This window comes from Beta vulgaris, chromosome 8 (genome assembly GCF_026745355.1).
Source record: "Beta vulgaris subsp. vulgaris cultivar EL10 chromosome 8, EL10.2, whole genome shotgun sequence".
Taxonomy (NCBI): domain Eukaryota; kingdom Viridiplantae; phylum Streptophyta; class Magnoliopsida; order Caryophyllales; family Amaranthaceae; genus Beta; species Beta vulgaris.
This window is the reverse complement of record NC_079209.1, coordinates 995,260-1,014,849: the sequence shown is the minus strand read 5'-3', so window position 1 is coordinate 1,014,849 and position 19,590 is coordinate 995,260. Positions and strand designations below refer to the sequence as shown.

At 33.9% G+C, this 19,590-nt stretch overlaps 2 protein-coding genes across 5 annotated transcripts; one reads left to right on the top strand and one right to left on the bottom strand.

The window, feature by feature from the left end:
• Positions 1–6,354: 6,354 nt before the first annotated feature.
• Positions 6,355–7,903, bottom strand: LOC104900513 (F-box protein CPR1). Its single transcript, XM_010687936.3, has one exon. It carries the CDS (start codon positions 7,721–7,723, stop codon positions 6,548–6,550), a length of 1,176 nt encoding a protein of 391 aa, XP_010686238.1. The 5' UTR covers positions 7,724–7,903; the 3' UTR covers positions 6,355–6,547.
• A 2,062-nt stretch (positions 7,904–9,965) lies between these two features.
• On the top strand, positions 9,966–19,475 carry LOC104900512 (DNA polymerase lambda). Of its 4 annotated transcripts, none has more exons than XM_010687935.3 (14): positions 9,969–10,191; positions 10,300–10,437; positions 11,521–11,889; positions 12,222–12,297; positions 12,396–12,526; positions 14,080–14,142; positions 14,804–14,983; positions 15,084–15,137; positions 16,329–16,417; positions 17,368–17,458; positions 17,713–17,793; positions 18,041–18,108; positions 18,872–18,956; positions 19,062–19,475. In XM_010687935.3, exons 1-14 carry the CDS (start codon positions 10,084–10,086, stop codon positions 19,158–19,160), a joined length of 1,632 nt encoding a protein of 543 aa, XP_010686237.1. In that variant the 5' UTR covers positions 9,969–10,083; the 3' UTR covers positions 19,161–19,475. The 4 variants fall into 4 exon arrangements, 3 of the variants coding, with proteins under 3 accessions (XP_057247177.1, XP_010686237.1, XP_019106620.1); XM_019251075.2 differs by lacking the exon at positions 9,969–10,191 and adding an exon at positions 10,994–11,182 and having other exon boundaries at positions 10,303–10,437; XR_791079.4 differs by lacking the exon at positions 19,062–19,475 and having other exon boundaries at positions 9,966–10,191; positions 17,713–17,861; positions 18,872–18,943.
• The last annotated feature ends 115 nt before the right edge of the window (positions 19,476–19,590 follow it).

The window sequence follows — 19,590 nt, the reverse complement described above, 5'->3', positions numbered from 1 at the left end:
TACATTACCACTATTAGGGTAGGCTTGGTTTAGGAGTAATACGTTAAAATGAAGAAAATGAATATGGATTTTAATTGAAGTGATCATGAAGTAGAAGGGATGATGGAAACTAAGAGGAACGGAAAATTATTATTCTCATTTTGAGGTTATCATAATTATAACCATATACCCTAAAAGGTGGTAGGTAACGTTTAATCAAAATGAGGGTAATGATTTCTCCTCTTTATAGTTTATATAATTAAATTTTTATAATTTTTACTAAAAAGTAATTAAAAATATTGATAATTAAAGATTTATATTAACAAGCGTAAAAAATCAATTATTACAATAAAATAAGAACGGATGAGAACCTGTTCTTCCCAGCTTATTTTCAGTTCAGTTAAGCTCCAATCAATTCAGTTCAGTTCAGCTCAGTTCAATTCAGCTCCATTCTTTTATAACCATTTTGTTAATAACTATTATTATGTTGGTATAATTTATTTTACTAATTACTCTTATTAATAATATTATTATTATTATTTTTATCATTATTATTATTAATTATTATTATTGTTCTTGTTTCTATATATTATTTTGTTTATTATAGCTTTACTCATTATTATTACTATTAAGGCCTGTTCTCCCCAGCTTATTTTCAGTTTAGTTCAGTTCAGTTCAGTTCATTTCGATTCAGTTCAATTCAGTTCAGATCAGTTCAGTTCAGACCAGTTCAGTTCAGTTCAGCTCTTGACAATACTTTTACTCTCACATATCACTATTCATTTCAGTTCAGTTCAGATCAGTTCAATTCAGTTCAGTTCAGTTCATTTCAATTCAATTCAGTTCAGTTCATCAATTCAATTCAGTTCAGTTCAGTTCAGCTGTTTTATGCCGAAGAGAACAGGCCCTTATTATTAGGAGGAACATGGTCTAGGTCAAAGCACAAATAAACCCACGTTTTTAGCCCATAAACTACCAATCAAATCGCGTCAAGACGGTTTATGATGTAATTTTCGCGGTCAAACCCAATCATTATTTTTATTACTAAATATTATTATATTATTAAATCTAATTATTAAAATAGTAATATTAATTTACTTCTTAGATATTATTGTTATTATATCATCATCATGTATTAATATATTAATACAAATAATATAAAATAATAACTATTAATTATCATTATTATCATTAATTATTATTATTATTATTAATTTATGATTATTAATATTATATATTTATAACTGTCATTTAAAAATATCCAAAATACTATTATTGTTATTATTCATTATTATTACTTATCATTATAATTATTATTTAATATTTATTTTATTATTGTTTAAATATTAATATATATTTATTACATTTAATTTAATTTAATTTAATTCAATTCAATTCAATTCAGTTCAGTTCAGCTTCAATCAGTTCAGTTCAGTTCCAATCAATTCAGTTCAGTTCAATTCAGCTGTTTTATGCCGAAGAGAACAGGTCCGAAGTGCTTCATAATTCATATCATCTATTAACTTTTAATTAATTACCTTCATCTTTTTTCCAGCCAAATTTTGACACGGATAGAATAGCAATAATAATTCCTAAACCATGCTGAGTTGATTTGACAAAATTTAGCAATAATGAGAGACAAAATCATGAAATCTCTTTTTCCTAATAAAGCATAATAATGAATATGGGATTATACCATATTCTAATGACACAAATCCCAATTAATATGTTAATTTATAGCACGCACAAGAAGCCATAGCATGCATACAGATCAGATATGGTATTTAACTATAGCATGGATTTGATGAAACAGAAATGTTTTCAGGTTCTTTTATAGCCTTTCAGATAACACCATGTGAACAAGTGATTCCATAGACGAAAAGATAATGGCAAAAGGAGCTCTAACAAGTAGACAATATAAAGGTACAAAAAGATCATCAGTCTCCTGCAAACTCCATGCCAATACCATACTATTTTTTTTTTTTATTTTTTTTTTTATTGGGAAATTAGATCAGCCCAAGGGCTAAAATGTTAAGACAATATAAGGATCGAACCCCTGACCTCAAGGATCAGAGGGGAGTGCTCTACCACATGAGCTATCTCCTCATCCTTTGCCAATACCATACTATAAGATAAGGTAGATTTTGAATGATAATATCATAATAAACAGATTTTTTATTAAAAAAAAATATTTTCCATAAATGATGATCCTCTTTTTTTAAGTTGATTCACTTTGATTTTCATTATCGACAATGAATAACTTTAAACATCATAACGTTTAATTCTTATTTAGGACCTGTTCTTTTCGGCATAAAACAGCTGAACTGAACTGAACTGATCTGAACTGAACTGATCTGAACTGAATTGAACTGAACTGAACTGAATTGAACTGAACTGAATTGAACTAAACTGAACTGAATTGAATTGAACTGAACTGAACTGAAATGAATAGTGATATGTGAGAGTAAAAGTATTGTCAAGAGCTGAACTGATCTGAAGTGAACTGAACTGGTCTGAACTGATCTGATCTGAACTGAACTGGTCTGAACTGAACTGATCTGAATTGAACTGAAATGAACTGAATTGAACTGAACTGAACTGAACTGAAAATAAGCTGGGGAGAACAGGCCTTTAGTAGGCCACAACTTTGACAACTAATATCTATTTATTAATTAGTAAAAATTATGAAAAGTTTATATTTGAAAGATATACATTAAGACAAATTTAAAACATTGTATATGATAACTTCTTAAACTTATATTTGTTATCAACTTAAACGTATTAGTGATTAGCTTATAAGTTTATACATATTTCATACTTCACTACTTATTGTCAAATAAGTAACTATTTTACTTATTTCGGAACTAGGAAGTATTAGTTTTTATGAAATATGTATAAACTGATAATATATATGCATAAACAATGGTATGAAATATGCATAAACAATGGTATGAAATATGCCTAAATCGACACAAAAAAAATGTATAAGTTGGTATGAAATATGCATAAACTACTTATAAATATGTATAAATTAATAATAACTATGTTTAAAGTGTAAATTGGCAACAAATACATGTAAATTGAACTTGATAGAAACTCGTTATCAGAAATCAAGATGGTATCCGCTAATTTTTTTTCGAAATAATTAAATATAGTTGAACTTTAAAAGTGAATAATCAGGGGACAAAAAAAGACCTGATAAAAAGCCTAATAAGAACACTTTAAAAGGAGAGGCATAGGCAATTAGGCATGTAGAAAGGACAAAGGTTTATAAGGAGGGATTTACGGAAGGAAGTTGCTATATTCCAATCTGCCTTTTGAAACTTTCTGTTGTGTTTTTGTAATTATTTTGTATTATATTTTGGCTGCTAGCTCTATACAACTTTGGCAAATGCCAAATGAGTAGATCGATGAAGCAATTAAGCAAAGTGTGGTAGGAATGTTTTCCTAAATAAAAAAAGTGTGGTAGGAATATTTGTAATCTTTATAGTATGTACATTAATTATTCCTACAAAAATTATTAAAAGAGACCGTCTAATTTTAATATAAAAGTAGACTTAGTCACTAAATGTATTAAACTAGTCAGCGAAAGAAATTAACTTAGTCATTATTATGCTAATTCTCTTTTTAATATTGGGCTTATTGCTGCCTAATTTTAATTTAAAAATAGACGATCCCTTACAAGACAAACCCTTATTTCTATATTTGTAATTGTGAAAGACCATTTATCTAAATTTTACACGTAAGTTAAAACACAAATTATTACATGAGATCGGTGTATAATATATTTTAGTGTGTGAGACGAGGTAATTTATTGTTTTAAATAGATCACTTGTACAGAAGCGACCCGTTTAAGGTTGTTACTTTCATTTTTAGATGATGAGTAAATATTTGTTATTGGTACATTGTATTGAATCTCAAAAAGTTTAATATTTATTTTAATATAGAGACCAAATCATATTACGAAGTGCATGAAAAAAGTCAACAGAAGTCAAAGATTGATTTAATTCTTGAGAGATGGAAGTCACGCAAAGGCAAGGAAATGGGCAGTTAATGAATAACATGATCATGGGACGAGCTACGTGAATATCAAGAATGTGCATACTTCAGCGCCTGAAAAGCAGTTATTATTTGAATCAAAGATGATTCAAATCATTTCCCTCCAAAAGATGCATGAAAGTTATGTATCACATTGGTGTATAAATACAAGGGAGATGATCAAGCAAACAACAACAAACACAACAACTTGCAACTTACTTTCTAGCGTAGTCTTAGTCTAGCCTAGCCAACCCCCTTCTAGGGTTATAGTTTAGTTCTTAGATTTAGAGCATGTACTAGTGACAAGTTTGTTCATCTCCAGTTTTAGCAGGAACCGATGGAGGTAATCATCTTTATGTTTTTCCATTTAATTGTTCAGCCTGAATTATCCTCATATGTGTTATAAAAGTTTATTCTAGAAGTTTGTGATGTGAATGAGAATATTTGGCTCTAATGAGGACAGGGCAATTAACGAGTATTGCAAAAGCGAGAGTCTGTAATGAGGGATTAGAAAACATGATCTCCTAGAATCGGAGGAAAGTTCTAACCAACTTAGTTATCCCTCATTCTCATTAGAAAAAATTAGAAAAATTAAGTGGTGCTAGGGCAGAATCATATAATGAAAATGAGACACTTTCTAGAACAATAATCAACACATGACAATTTACAAACTACCATGTTAAAAAATAAGTACGAACAAAACTTCTAGATTTCCTTAAATTTTAAAAATAAAAGATTAATTTAAAATATAAACAGACCAAGCAAATTAACTAAAAACTTCTAGGTTTTAGAGAGGATTATGAGCCATCCATTAAATTTAAGTATCTAATTACTTTTTTCCACAAATCTACACATGCATGAAGGAGGTCCAAGCTAATGTAGGTACCCATAAGAGAACTGTCATTAACTTCTGTTACTTATATTTTTAAGCAAATCTTGGATGGATGGTTGGTGTAATCACATTACTCATGATTTTCCTGTTATCCTTGGCTTGACTAGACTACACAAGTTTTTTTGCCACAAATTAAGCACAAAGAAGATTTCAAATTCCAATACGGGTCATCGGATCAATTGGGTTTTGGCCTCGAAACGTGTACTTCTCAATTCAGATGTACATTGCTCAAAACAAGATCACGCCATATTCGTTAAAGTTTGTCCTCGCGAGGAGGGTCTCCTAAAATTTTATTTTCGTTACCTTTAAAAAAAGAATCGTTGAAGTGGTTAATGCTGCAGCTGTTGAGTTTAGTCTGCCTGCTGGTCTCCTTGACTGCAGTTGCTGGGTCACTTCAGGGTGTATGTCAAAGAAAGTCTGGTATTTCTCAATTGCTTGCATATTACAATAATTTCTAACGAGGTAGAAATTTATCTCATACGAACAATTATAGTGCAATATTATTTAGATTAGTACAACGCTTGGTTGTACCAAAAAAAACCATCCCTATATCCAATGTTTACAAAGCCTATCAAACTCCTTCATAAGCAACAAATCGGAGCTCACATCAATTTCGAAAAATCTACCTTTAAATCGGACCCTCATTGAATCAGCTCACCAGTCACCACACAGCACCATTACCGAACTCGAAGAGGGCCATGGGCCCATGGGGGACATTATCATCTCAAATTCAAAGCTTGGCGAATGACAATGCTATGAAGCACCAGGAACTCAGGAAGTATAAGAAGCAGGAATTATTGGTCACATTTGCGGCCAACGTAGAGACTTCATTAGATGCTTCTAGAAGTAGAAAAATAAAAAAAAATGCCACCAATGTGGAGCAAACAAGACAAGCCAGCAGGATATCATCGAAAGCAAGAGATATGAAGTATCTCAAAGCTCAATATTAACACTCGGAAGCTAGCAGCATACTAGGATGAAAAGGTATAGACAGCAAAAGCTTCCATTGGGCTTAAATGGCTTCAGATTAGTGTAGAGAAGAGAGAGACAACATCAGGGTGATTAAGTAGGAATAGACCATCAAACCAGGAAACAATATACTTCCTCCATTTCGTTTTAAATGCAACAAATGAATATAGTTATATCTCACAAATAATACCCATTTGTTGCATTTAAAACGAAACGGAGGAAGTAGTAGGGATACAAGTGTAACAAGACTACAGGAAGTAATTTCAAGTATACTTTCTGCTTAGCATTAGATATGCCCAAATCACGAAAAGCAAATGCGAAAATGACACAGATATATAGAGAGGGGAGGAGTAAATCTGGTAACCTGGTCAAGATATTAAGACAAGCATGCACATAAAGGTATCACGCACTTCACCAACTCTGACTCTCTGAATAACCATCAATAAAGATCATGCTAATAAAAAGAATCAAACATGTGAAACAAATAACAAGGTATAAGATGCATTTATATTCAAAGTGTAATAACAGCAAAGATCCACAACAAATAGTACTAGCAAACACGAAAGATAAAAGATAATGATGTGCTTTATCTTCCCTTTATTTTACTTGAGACCAACATTGATCATCAAAGTGAAGATAATAGATGAAGAGAAAAAGACTGAACCATCTTCACCTCCTATGTTTCCTTCTTTTCCTTCTCTTAGACTTCTTTTGGCCTTGGTTTTCCTCCCCAACAGGAACATCAACGACAACATCTTTCAACATAAGAAGGTTCTCTACACAAACATGGGCATCTACACATTTGTGAAAACCAGCAACCTTCACATCTCTGATTTGCAGTGTTTCCAAATTGATGGCGGCAACTTTCAACAGGCAAATCCTAACAAACAATTCCTTCCTGTTCAGTGAATAAAAGATAGGCCGTTCCAGATGCTCAATAATCGTGCGTTTATCAACACTAAACAAGCATGTCCAAGATGCAGCCACGCCGTACTCTTTCATAACCCATACATCAAAGTTATCTACATAGCTTACCGAAAGACACAAAAACCCATCCAGAACTCCCACAAACATGCCAGCATTCCACTGAGCATCAAAATCGGGCAATGGTATTGAGCTAAAAGTTTCATCCCTTAGATTGAAGGCAACTATAGGTAGTGCGATTCTATCTCCATTATCACCAACCCAATGGACAGTTTCATTCAGCAGAGCAGTATTTCCCAATCCATTGTGGTAATGAAAGTAGTAAGGAACATCCGGACCCCTTCTCCACGAATCACTCTTCAAGCTATAAACCATGACTTCACTCTCAACAGAACCCGCTTCCTTGTCATGATTCTGAAGAATCCTTACACATTTATAGTCCTCCGAAATGTTATCATAACCAAATCCAATATCAAACTTCGACAGCCTAAAAGAAAAGGGAGCAATGATAGGCAAATCGGGAAGGATTTTGTGGGTTTGGGTAGTCGGGTTATACAAGAATAAGGAAAGACCATAATCATAATTCCAAAGGCAAAACAAACCATTACACGATCCCACGATTTCACCACCACCATCACTGGAATTCTTGAAAGGGTAATCGAGCTCAACGGGGTTATCGAAAGTATCAAAATCTGCCAAATGAAGCATGGGGGTTCTAATAACAAAGTGGAGATTTGATTGAGTAGCAAGGGATTGTTCGACATGGCGCCGAATAAAACTAGGATCATTGATCAAATTATACCATGATTTGCACACACACTTGAATCGTAGCAAAGGTTTTGCAGGCAATTGTAAGAGAATATCCCTAATAACATCTAAAGGAATAGTCATCAATGTATCATTCACATTCAAATTCGACATTATCAATCATCACAATCTATAGAACTCGTGATCAATATATAAAAACAACAGAAATTCAGAATTTCATGTGGGTAATGTAACTGAATTTCAGAAATTAAAGACGATAAACAACACTAGGGTTTCAGCTGTATAGAAATATAACTTGAAATTAGAGAAAATTCAGCAGATGCAGAGATTACCATAGAGATCATGCGATTGAAATTCGGAAATTAGGGTTTGGAGAAGCTGAAAAATCGCACCATCATTTGCATCGGCTTTATAGAGATGTGTTAAAAAGGAAACATGATTGACTTTAAAATCTAATTATGAGAAAATAGGTTAAGTTTATGTTTTGTTTTTTTAAGATCATGTTAGATAATACTTTTGTGAATTTGCTTTAAGTATATTGATTATGTTTGATATAAAAAGTTTACATGTTAAAGATAATTTTTGTATTACGTACTTTATTCATTTTATTTTAAGATACACTCAACAATACATTCATATTTTTAAAGCCGTTGAAAAGAGTTTGCGATGGGATAGCCTATACTCAGTTTTGTTGATTTTGTTATTCAAACCTGTTATATTAGGGATATATTTTTCTCTTTAATGGTTTTGCATGTCTTGTAAAAGCTCCAAAAGGAACCAAAGTTTGTAACTGTGTGATAGGAGAGATGTTTTGCCGGAGCTATCGTAAAGAATAACAATTTAGTTGAGAAAAGCTCTTATGGTAGTTTGTTGTATTTTGCTGGAGATTTTTCGATCAATTCATATCTTTTTGGGTTGTTGTGATGTGGACCCTAACCCACATGTTTAAGATCGAGGATTTCAGTAGTTCTCATTTTGTAGGTTATGAGTCTACTCCAAATGAATGTATATTGAGGCTTATTAATTGATAATTGAGATTTGTAAAGGCTAAGTATGATTGGCTACCAGCTCAAAAGAGCAAATTGTTACACAAACCCCCTCTTAAACGCCTCCCGATCCCTCTGTCTGTGTTAGCTATACGACATCATCACGATTCACGACCTCATATGTATTGCAGTCGTTAGACGTTAATCCCACCTACATGTGTTGTTGCAGCGACCATATATAGCTTATTGGTTGAGCTAGTTGTGTTCCCATTTATGCCACTTTCTCTCTCCTCTAATAGGTTTCGCCCTCCGTCAAATAGTCAAATGAAACTTGAGCCCCGTGAAAAAAAAAAAAATTGGCAATCCAATTGTTAAATTCAGAAACCCTCATTATATTAAAAGAACTTGTAAAAAAAACCTTATAAAAGACGGTGAAAAAAGACGATGGTAGTCTATGTTAAAAAGGAAATCTTCAATTGGAAATTGAATAATAATACTTACTCAGTCCAAAATATAGTCCCTATTGTCATTTTGGGTGTTCCAAAAATATACTCCCTCTATTTCAGATTATAAGGCATTTTAGCTAAAAAATATTGTTTCAAAATATAAGGCATTGTATATTATCAGTGTAAAATTAAATGCAACTTTATACTATCAAGATAAGATTATAGGTTATTTTCGATTATCAATACAATATTTAATGTCAATTCTTATTATCTATGAAAAACTAACTAAATTCTTAATATGCATAAAAGTAGTTTACATGTCTTATAATTTGAAACGGATGGAGTAATTCGTTTTTCTATATTTAATTCCACATTTTTCCGTAATTTGCCTAGAAAAACCATATCCCTTTCATTTATTTATTTTTTGAAACAAGTTTTTTGCTTTGTTTATTCAACCCGTCTTACAATTAATGCTTTTTCACCAATTATTTTTCATTATCTCTCCTAAAACCATCTTTTCTCATCCAACAATTTTTTAAATAAACAAAAAATATTTACTATCCCTCTCTTTCGCCAATTCTACTTACCTTAACTAAAAAATAGAACCAGAAACTATATTTTGAGACAAAGGAAGCCATAGGGAAATTTCGTCATCCATCTCTTTGCTGGTAAATCAGACAAAAAAATGATTTTGGAATAAAACTTAAATGATTTTTAGCATAACTATATTCAATCTTGAAGAAAACACAAATCTTGCAAGTATATTAATAATTTCATAAGAAGTTTTGATGGAAAAAAGAAAAATTGAAAATGGAGAAATTCTACTAACTTCCTACATTTTTGTCAACCAAACAATCGCACTCTATTCCTATATTTTTATGTCAATCAAACAATATTTTAATATACTTGTTCCGGCTAAAACAACACTTTAGTATAGCATATACCCCCGGATTTCTAGTCGTTTTAGCCCATATAAAAAACAATGCAAAAAGTTGGGATTATTTATGTGAATTTAACCCAATATATAAAGTATGTTCCTTCAATTTTGTTGTTCTTCAAACACAGTAACTAAATCAATGAAATGGCGCCAAAGAAGAAGGAAACCTCACTACCATCTCCTTCAGATAGCATGTTTTCTGGGATGTTCGTCTTCTTAGTTGATACTGGTGTTCAACCTCGTCGATTACAGGTTCACTTTTACATACACTCTCTCCAAAAAAATTGGTGCTTTTTTTTTTGTTATGCTGAATTAGTGAATTATACCATGTTATCTTTTGAATGTTTTTGGTGGGTTCAGATATGGAAGCAGAAATTGGAGCAAATGGGTGCTAAAATTGAAGGGTATTTGTCAAAGAAAGTAACTCATATTTTTGCCATGAATTTGAATGCTCTCAAACAGAAAATTGATTCTAAGCGTTTGTCAACCTTCAAAGGAGTATGTTCCTTTTTTCTCTTTTTAATTGATTAAATACTTGAATTGTTGCTCCAAGAAATTGTCTTTTTTTTTTTGAAGTGTTTGTGTTTGTTGATTTTCTTAGTACAAGGTTTTCCTTTTTCTAAAATAGGGTTTAAGTATGTTTGATTGTATTTAAATGGAAAATTTTGGTTATAAACAAACTAGTTTGCAGAAGATGTAGATATGGTAAGATTTGACTCATAATGTCTTTGAATGATGAAATGTTTGTTTGTTTGATAATGTGCAAATTGCAATGCATGTCTGCTATATATAGCAATTCAAGGCATACCTTGTCAAAAATGGTTGTTAGTAAATTTAGAAGAATGGCATGGAGAAGTGCACTGTATCACAGGACATGCTGTGCTTTTGGGACAATACAAATAGGAAGTGCTGTGATAATTTCAGAAGGGAACATGGTTTCAATATCGGATGCGGTCACGATTGTGGGACCACTTTTGTGGGTAACGCAATCGGTTTGAGGTTGTTGTGGCTTTATATCTCGGTTGCGATGAACTCAAAAACCTTTGCAATGCAGTTGCGATGGAGAGATGCAGCCGATTTTTAATGCCATGGAAGGGAGGGCTTAAGTGAAAATGTGGATCTTAGTTTGATCAAGAAGCTAGCAATTCTTCCAAGGGATTTTGTTAGGTTCACAATATCAAGTTGAGAGCTTTAGCTGAGGGAGCCCGATGGCCAGGATTTCTCATGAATCATGAAAAACGAGGTAGCTTGCAGAGTTTTCATGATACTGTATTCTGAATGCAGTAAACTACTTTTAGTGAGTTCCATCCTTTTGTTGTCTGACTTGAACATTCTTTAAAAGTTTATACTTGTCTGGTTATTGGGTGTATGTTTGTTTGGTGTCAGTTTCCATTGTGTTAATGCAAAGGTGAATCTCAAAGTACACTCTTTTTCAATGATCATCTTTTCTCTGTTTCATCCTTGACATTGAATAATAATGTGTATGTCTACTTCAAAATAACTTTTTTGTGTGCGAGTAAAAGCAAGAGGCTTGAGTAAGGGTCAGCAGTGATAACATGTTGTTTCTGCTTCCGTTTTCAGAATATTCTAGCGTACCAGTGGCTGGAAGATAGTTTGAGATTAGGAGAAAAGGTATCCGAGGATTCCTATCGTCTCAAAGAGGAACCTGGTGAAAATGTTTCCCATCAGTCTTCAGCGGAGGCTTCTGGTCATGCAAATGAGAACTCTTCAGGCAGTGAAGAGGTTTCACCTCATAAGAAGTTGAGATCTTCTCCTCCTCTAAATTTAAAAGATTCAACCAAAGCGTTGCCTGAAGATTCTAGAGATTCAAGTGCTGAGAGCAAGGAATTGCATGGAGAGATTTTTAGATCTAGGAGTTATGATGGGTTGTCTGACACCTCGGATGCACAGACTGCCAATTTCAATGTAGCTGGAATTTCAGATAAAGAAGTAATTCTCTATGATTTTTTATAACTAATCTGATACTATGCTGTTACTCGAAACACTCTTGAATGCAGACAGAATGTACATAGATGCATATGTCGGAATGCCTTCATTGATGAACTTTGTTGATATTTTCACTTATCCGTATGATCTATTTTTCTTGATTTGCCTCTTCTTCTGTCTTCCCAGGGTCGAAGGGCTTTCTTTATGTTGTTGTCCATGTGTGAGTGCATGAGATTAGGGATTAGAAGGATTGACTGACAGAGAGAGTGTTGCATTGTTAAATTCACAAAGCTGTCTTATGGAACTAATGAGATTTTGGTTTTACCTCGATTAAGGTTAGCACATACAACCCACCTGATTTAAACAGGAATATCACTGATGTCTTCAAGAAGCTCATCGATAATTATAGAGGTAAGCTTAGAGTTCGATGCAGCGATCTCTGCATGCATTATGGCTATATTTTTTTCTCTATTCTCACGGCTGCTATTTTTGGTTGTTCAATTGGTAAGCACTTGGTGATGATCGAAGGTCTTTCAGCTATTATAAGGCCATTCCCGTGATTGAGAAGTTGCCTTTTAAAATTGAGAGTGCTGATCAAGTCAAGCACTTGCCTGGGATCGGGAAGTCATTGCGTGATCATGTAAGCTGATAGAAACATGACCAATTTACCGTTTATACTCTTCAGCGTTCTGACTAATTACTGCTTTCTACTTTAAGTTTTTGTTGTTCTTTAGTACTGGAGCTTCTTATAGTCTACATTACAAGGGGACATGCTGATTGTGCAGTTGCATTTTGTACTTCTGCTTTATTGGCATTTTCGATGGTAGTTGTTTTGATTTTAAAAATTTGGAGATGTCTCCATAGAGAGCATCCAAATAGCTGTGCCTATGAAAAAATCTTTTGGTTTGTCTTGGAGTCCAACTTTAGCATTTTTAGGTTAACATACCGCCAGCATTTTTGAGAAAAGCAACACACACAATGGTTGGATGTATAATCAACAATTGTGAATCACAAGGTTACAGAAATTATAGTATGAACACACAAAATATATGTGGAAAACCCTTCAGACAAGTAGGGGGAAACCACCAATCTTGTATTACTAGTCAATCAACAACTTCAGATATACCTCATAACACATACAATTTCCCTAAATTGTGTAGTATATGAATCCACCAAGAATGCTCAAATGCTTCACTACATTACATCAAAATCTCATTAACATTCTCTAGCTTCCAAATGTTACAAAATGATTCTCGCAATACACAATTGTATAAATAACACTATCTAGCATCGTAAGACCCACTTGCTGGGTTTGCAAAAATCAAACAATATTTCACATGGTTGGTCCCAGTAGCTTGACAAGTTGACATGATATAATGGATGATTAGCTACTCCTACCAACCCTTGGAGATATTAAATTGTATAATAACTAGAATTACAAGACTCTATAAAACATACTATTATATCGTAATATAATCGCCTCTGATTAGGAAACAGTAAACAAGAATCTGGAACAAGAAGCATGGGCGTGCCTTGCCTGACTGGTATTTGCCTGGTAGCTCGAGCATGCCACCCTTTTGAAACCCATTATTACCTTTTCTTTCACATTATTCTCTTCCACTATTACATGATTTGCCAAGTACATTTCTGGTCCTCCCACGTCCACATCATATTGGGCTTGCACTCAACAAACTTTGTCACAAATAATGCAATTACTCTTGTGATCCTTTTGTATAGCTTCTGTCTTTTACATTTGTTCATATATGACTATTGAAGGCTAATGAGCTCCTTTGTCGTTATGCTAAATTGCACAAGTTGGGCATATAATTATTCATCAAATACTGATTGCCTTGTGGCCTTGTAAAATTTTGTAAAAATTTAGTATTAAGACAAAATAACTGGCACGGACATCTTGTGTATGAAGAATTATGGTTAAGCATTAATGTGCATATCGACATGAGTACTTGCCTAGTTGCCTGACATTCGATTTTTCGCGAAATGGTTTTTCTGAAATATGGAAAAGCCACATGCATGCATTTCTTTGTCTTCTAAGAAATTGTTAGATGAGTGGTCCAGTGTGGTGTCTGCTGGTAGAAATCTTTTTGTGCTTTAACTGGGAAGGCTTCCTGTGTGGACATACCAGCACGTAATGACAGATGACTGCTATTCTTACATGTCTTATATCTGTTTCAGATACAAGAGATAGTGTCTACTGGAAAGTTGTCAAAGTTGGAGCACTTTGAGAATGATGAAAAGGTAAGTTAGTTTTTTCACACCTGATATTAAGCTTATAGTGCTAATACGTTGAATCGGCATGGCTTGGGAATGTTTTTAGGGGTGAATTAGGTTCTCGATTTCTCTTACTCCATGAGAATTCTCATAGCAGTTATGGATGAGTTCTATATTACAATATCTAATCAATGGTAAACCATACCTTAATAAAGATTTCATTATGTGATACAAATAACCTCAAGCTTTCTCTTTCTATCTTGGTGCATTTCTATATCTATCTTCTCTTTGATTTTGATATCTTTTTGAACATGAGATAAGGTGTTCATCCACTAGTGCCATCCTTTCCGTATGAAAGTGGGGGGGAGGATTGTATTTCAACTTATTTGCGTTTTCTTCCTTTTGTTCATCTTCTTTTGTGATTTTATATGCTTTATCTCTCTCGGGTTCATTACTTTGTTGGGCTGAGGATTGCAGAAGTGGTGATTGTCACACCAATTTATTATTGGTTTCTCTGATTCCATTTTATATGCGCTTTTAAATTAATCCTTCCTTTCTGGGTATTGTTAAGAAATCAATTTTTACATTCAACCTTCTCCATTGATTGAATTTGGTATGACTTGAGGTGGTTTTGTCACAGATCTTGTGTTGGTCTTCTCTGAGTGATCGTTTTTGACAATCCTTGTAGGTGAAAACTATCTCTTTGTTTGGGGAAGTTTGGGGAATCGGTCCTGCCACTGCTCTAAAACTTTATGAAAAAGGACACCGTACTTTGGAAGATTTGGAGAAAGATCCATCTTTGACCAAAGCCCAGAAGATAGGTTTACAATATTTTGATGATATCAAGAAAAGGATTCCGCGGCACGAGGTTCAATCTTGCACTTTGTCTGCGCCCTAGAAAGACTTATCTTTTGAGATTGCTATTAAACTGTTTTTATTAGGATCTTATGCTTCATTGAAATTAACAGGTAGCAGAAATGGAGAAATTGCTGCAGAAGGCTGGAGAAGAAGTTCTGCCAGGAGTGAGCTTGTTGACCCTCTCTTGTAACTGGGATACCATAAACATATACTTTCTCCATTTTTTTCCACTTGCAACGTTTTCCATTTTAGGAAGTTGCATATTACCTATAACATTGACATTTTTGGCAATATATTATCTCTTTCTCTCTCCTAGCACATTGGGGCCCTTTTTATATCTTTCTATCTCTCTCCTCTCCGAAAGTCTTGTGTTATTTCAATGTTGCAAGTAGAAAAAACAGAGAAAGTATTTTACCTGCTGTTTTTTTGTTTCACTTCTTGCTTTATTTTTTTCTTGGGGTGAGGAGTTTGTTGAAATCGTCGAATCTCCTCCTGTATGACAGTACGGCCACATAGTTTGCTTGTGAGTGTTGATAATGAGCCTTTTTCACCTTTACTTGGTGGTTAGTTGCAATGTGGACTTTATTTTTTGTTTTGTTTTGTGATCTCTGCATTGTGTGGTTAGTTTCCCATCTCTCTCACTTTTTTGATGTACTTGTGTGCAGCCATGCATTGGTGGCATATATGCTGTTTTGGTGTATGCATCACATGCGCTCTGCTTCTATTCTTGATTGTCATATAAGATAGCCTTCATGTCCTTTTCTTCTTGTCCATTTTTGGCTAATTGTATACCTCAAATGGACAACTTTTTAAAACATTGATTCATAAAACAAAATCAAATGTCTCAATAAACTGCTCTCACTTCCTATACGATAAGTAGTAACCCAGGTATCTTTGGATCAAGTAGTCAAGACTCAAGAGTCGGTAGGAAACAACCCCAGCACATTTGGTTGGGGTGCGTAAATTTAATCCCCTATACACCCTGAAGGTGATAGTCTTATTAAAAGGCATATCTTGAATTATGGTGTGTTACTGTACATGTCCACTTCAGCTTGCTGTAGAGCTACTCTGATGATGCTTTTTTTTAAGTGTCGGGCTTGGATATCTATAGGGACTTGCAAATGAGCATGAAGAGCTAGCACACTTTTCTTTCATGAATTTAATAGATTGGAAGTATTAGACTATTATTGGAAACAAGTGAACATATCTGGCCTGACCGTTAGATTTGTTTGCTACTAGTTCTTAGTCGGTGGAATCTCAAAATACAGTCTATGTAGCTACTGATTTGGTCTCTTAAGCATGTTTTTCTTATTTCTGTCTCTCACTGACGTTACCCCATATCTATTATTTTGAAGGTGTTGATTGTATGTGGTGGATCCTATAGACGTGGAAAATCATCTTGCGGAGATATGGACATAGTAATTACACATCCTGATGGGCAGAGGTAAGGACCTCTCTTATACCGTTGCATAACTTGTAACATAGTTAATGTAAATCATCATTTGCACTTTGTAGGTAAATGGTTGTACTTTCCTTTTTCTTTTTTTAATCTTCTTTTTGTTTTTTTTTACAATCCTAATTTCTCCCATCTTATTCTTTTCCATTTAGTAGCTAATGTTGAAGCCAAAAGAAAGAAATCCAGGAGACCTATAAGTTGAAAATACAAGAGGCTTTGAATATATGGCTAGTAGCTAATTGAAATTTAAATAGAGTTTTTCTAATTGTATGAATAAGACATTTGATGAACCATTTTCTCATGGTTTTCCTAAGATTATGTAATATCATTATTAGCATTTTAGAGTTTGCTTCAGATATCAAGGTGTTCTGTTTCATAATCTAATTATTCTGCTGCTGTTGTGCTTATTGGCCCCTCCATAACAAAATGATCTTCACCATTTTAAAAAGCATGCGCCATCAAGAAAGTGGATGGCTTTATTCATCTGGTAGCTGTAGAAACTCAGAGTAATATGGAAAGGAGAATTACTTTTTTTGAGATGGTGCAAAATAGGAAGAGGAACAATTATTTGGGAATGAATGGAGTATTTTCCCCACTTCCAGAGAAAACAAAAACCGGGAGGATAATATTACATCATCTTTTTAAATGGCTGGATCTAAAAGCACTTGCAAAATCGGGTGTCTTTGAGTGATCTTGACGATGGATTAACCAGAATAAAGCCACAGAATTGACCCCCTCCCCCGAGCCACTAGATGCTAGTAGAGTAACAGAAAATCAGGAAAAGCTAACTTAATAAGTGTATTTAATCGATTGTGGTAATAGCACCTAGCTGAGCATAGAATAGCAAAAGTTCAGAAGAAACCCTGATTCGTGAAGTCATCTTGTTTGTGATTGTTAGCTAACATATTGGTGTGGCTTGATATGTGTCAAATTTTCAGTCACAAAGGTTTTCTATCGAAGTTTGTCAAGCACTTAAAGGATATGAATTTTTTAAGGGAGGAATTGGTCTTCAGTACTCACAGTGAAGAGGTAAATCTACCTCACTTCAGCTCATTCCATTAACCTTCAGCTCATTCCATTAACCTTATATGATTCTTGCTTAACAAGCACTCTGAAATTTAGAATCTACTGTCTTTACTGTGATATACACTGATGTACTGTATGATTATGATTTTATTTGGGACCTGAATAGTCCTTATTCCCTTATCTCAGAGGGTCCAGGTCGAGATGGGTATGTTGGTGCACAAGACTTCTGATCGTTTGTGTTATAAATGTATATGCAGGGTACTGATCATGGAGTAGACACATTTTTTGGCTTGTGCACTTATCCTGGCCGAGAGCTACGCCATCGCATTGATTTTAAGGTACTCACAGGAAGTATTATCTTCTGCAAGGGGGGTATAAGCTGTAAGGTCCTCATAGGCTCATAAAAGTAAGTCATGCGCTGGAATGAGAGCGAGCAACCTGCATTTTATATATCTATGACCCAAAAAGATAAAGAGTCGAAGTTCAAAATTTTCATGTTTCCTTAGTTCAAGCCTATTTACACAAAATGAGATAACAGTTGATTTTGTATGTTGCATGATATTGGTAGTTCTTTGCTTTCTCTAGGTGTATCCTAAGAAAATATACCCATTTGGGCTGATAGCATGGACGGGCAATGATACATTGAATAGAAGGTATGCAATGTTCAGATTGTCAATACTTTAATATCATTTCTCTCCCGAGTTTAATCTTTTTTATATAAACTTACAATTGTATGTGAAAGTAAAAATAATGAGGGATTTATACAATTGTTGAACTTACCCTCACGTTGTGCATATAGACCTTCTGACCTTGTCCTGTACTCCTCTTGGACCATTTTCCCCTTGATATCTGATTAGTTTTACCGCTCCCTGGTGGCTCTCTTTCCTAATTCTTCAAACCATGATAGACGACTAAATTATTTAGGAGCATTTATGTATCTTAAAGCTAACCACAATATTCTAAATCAGATACAGGAAAGAACTTGTATTGCTACTGCATTGTGTAAGTGCTATTACCCTTCTTGTCCTATTTAAAGTTAGAAATTTTTACTTCAAGCCGTCTCAAGTTAATAAGACACTTTCTGGATTTAGTATTGATATCTGAAACTTTTCCACAATACCATTGATGATACCATGGATTGTGAATACTTGAGACTATGTAAACATGGTAGAAATGTAGGGATTGAACAAGTGAAAAGAAAGTGTGTTATATAATTAAACTCCTTAAATGTGGCTCTCGTTTATAAATGTGGCCTATTATATAGGAACAGAGGGAGTCTAATCGTCACAAAACTATTACCACTTGTTCACACGGAGTGAACCTTTTAATGAACAAGATGATTTCCTAGTTAGCAAAGTCATCTTTAACTCTCACTTGAAGCATTGATGACTTGTGTCTCTGTGATTTTTTGTGTAGGCTGAGATTAGTGGCAGAATCAAAAGGGTATCGGCTTGATGATACGGGGTTATTTCTTGCCACTCCAGGTTCAGGCAGTAAACGAGTAAGGATTAAGTTGTTAGTTCGTTCTTCGAATATCAAAACTGTCATGTTGTTCATCATGTTCCTAATATAGTTCATGAATATTGTGTCTCAATCCTTAATTCAGGGTTCAAGAGGAACGGCGAGTTTGCACTTTGATACAGAGAAGCAGGTCTTTGATTTCCTGGGGTTTCCTTGGCTAGAACCACATGAAAGAAACCTTTGATGTAAATGTGTACATGTGAAAACTTGTAGCCCTGCTGAAATTTGGTGGTTATGTTGGTTTGTTTTAGCATTCAACAGATGAAACTTAGTTGGTATGTGTATACATCTTTTGTTTTCCATAGACATGTACAGGAGAATCTTCAGACAGTGCTTCTAGCTTAGGACTTGCAGACAATGCTCGAAAACATCTAGCCATGGTCATATGTAAGGAATGAGATAGCCAAATTCAGTTTTGAATTTAGGTTTGTTCAGCTCAATTCATATTGTATCCTAGTTTAAGTCTTGTAAAATGTTAAGTTAATTTTTTTATAATCCATGATCGAGGCCCTTTTTGTAATTAATTATTTAGTCAAATTGGTTTTAAAACCATTACATAAATCTCGAATAGTATAATAACATACTATATTATCGCTTGTTGAGTATTATCTAAA

What these genes read in the sequence shown, in the direction of transcription:
- LOC104900513 (XM_010687936.3), bottom strand. Translation starts at nt 7,723, where the DNA reads ATGTCGAATTTGAATGTGAATGATACATTGATGACTATTCCTTTAGAT.
- LOC104900512 (XM_010687935.3), top strand. Translation starts at nt 10,084, where the DNA reads ATGGCGCCAAAGAAGAAGGAAACCTCACTACCATCTCCTTCAGATAGC. An exon ending in TTCAACCTCGTCGATTACAG is followed by an intron (nt 10,192 to 10,299) that starts GTTCACTTTTAC and finishes TGGTGGGTTCAG; the next exon opens with ATATGGAAGCAGAAATTGGA. An exon ending in GGAAGTCATTGCGTGATCAT is followed by an intron (nt 12,527 to 14,079) that starts GTAAGCTGATAG and finishes TATCTGTTTCAG; the next exon opens with ATACAAGAGATAGTGTCTAC.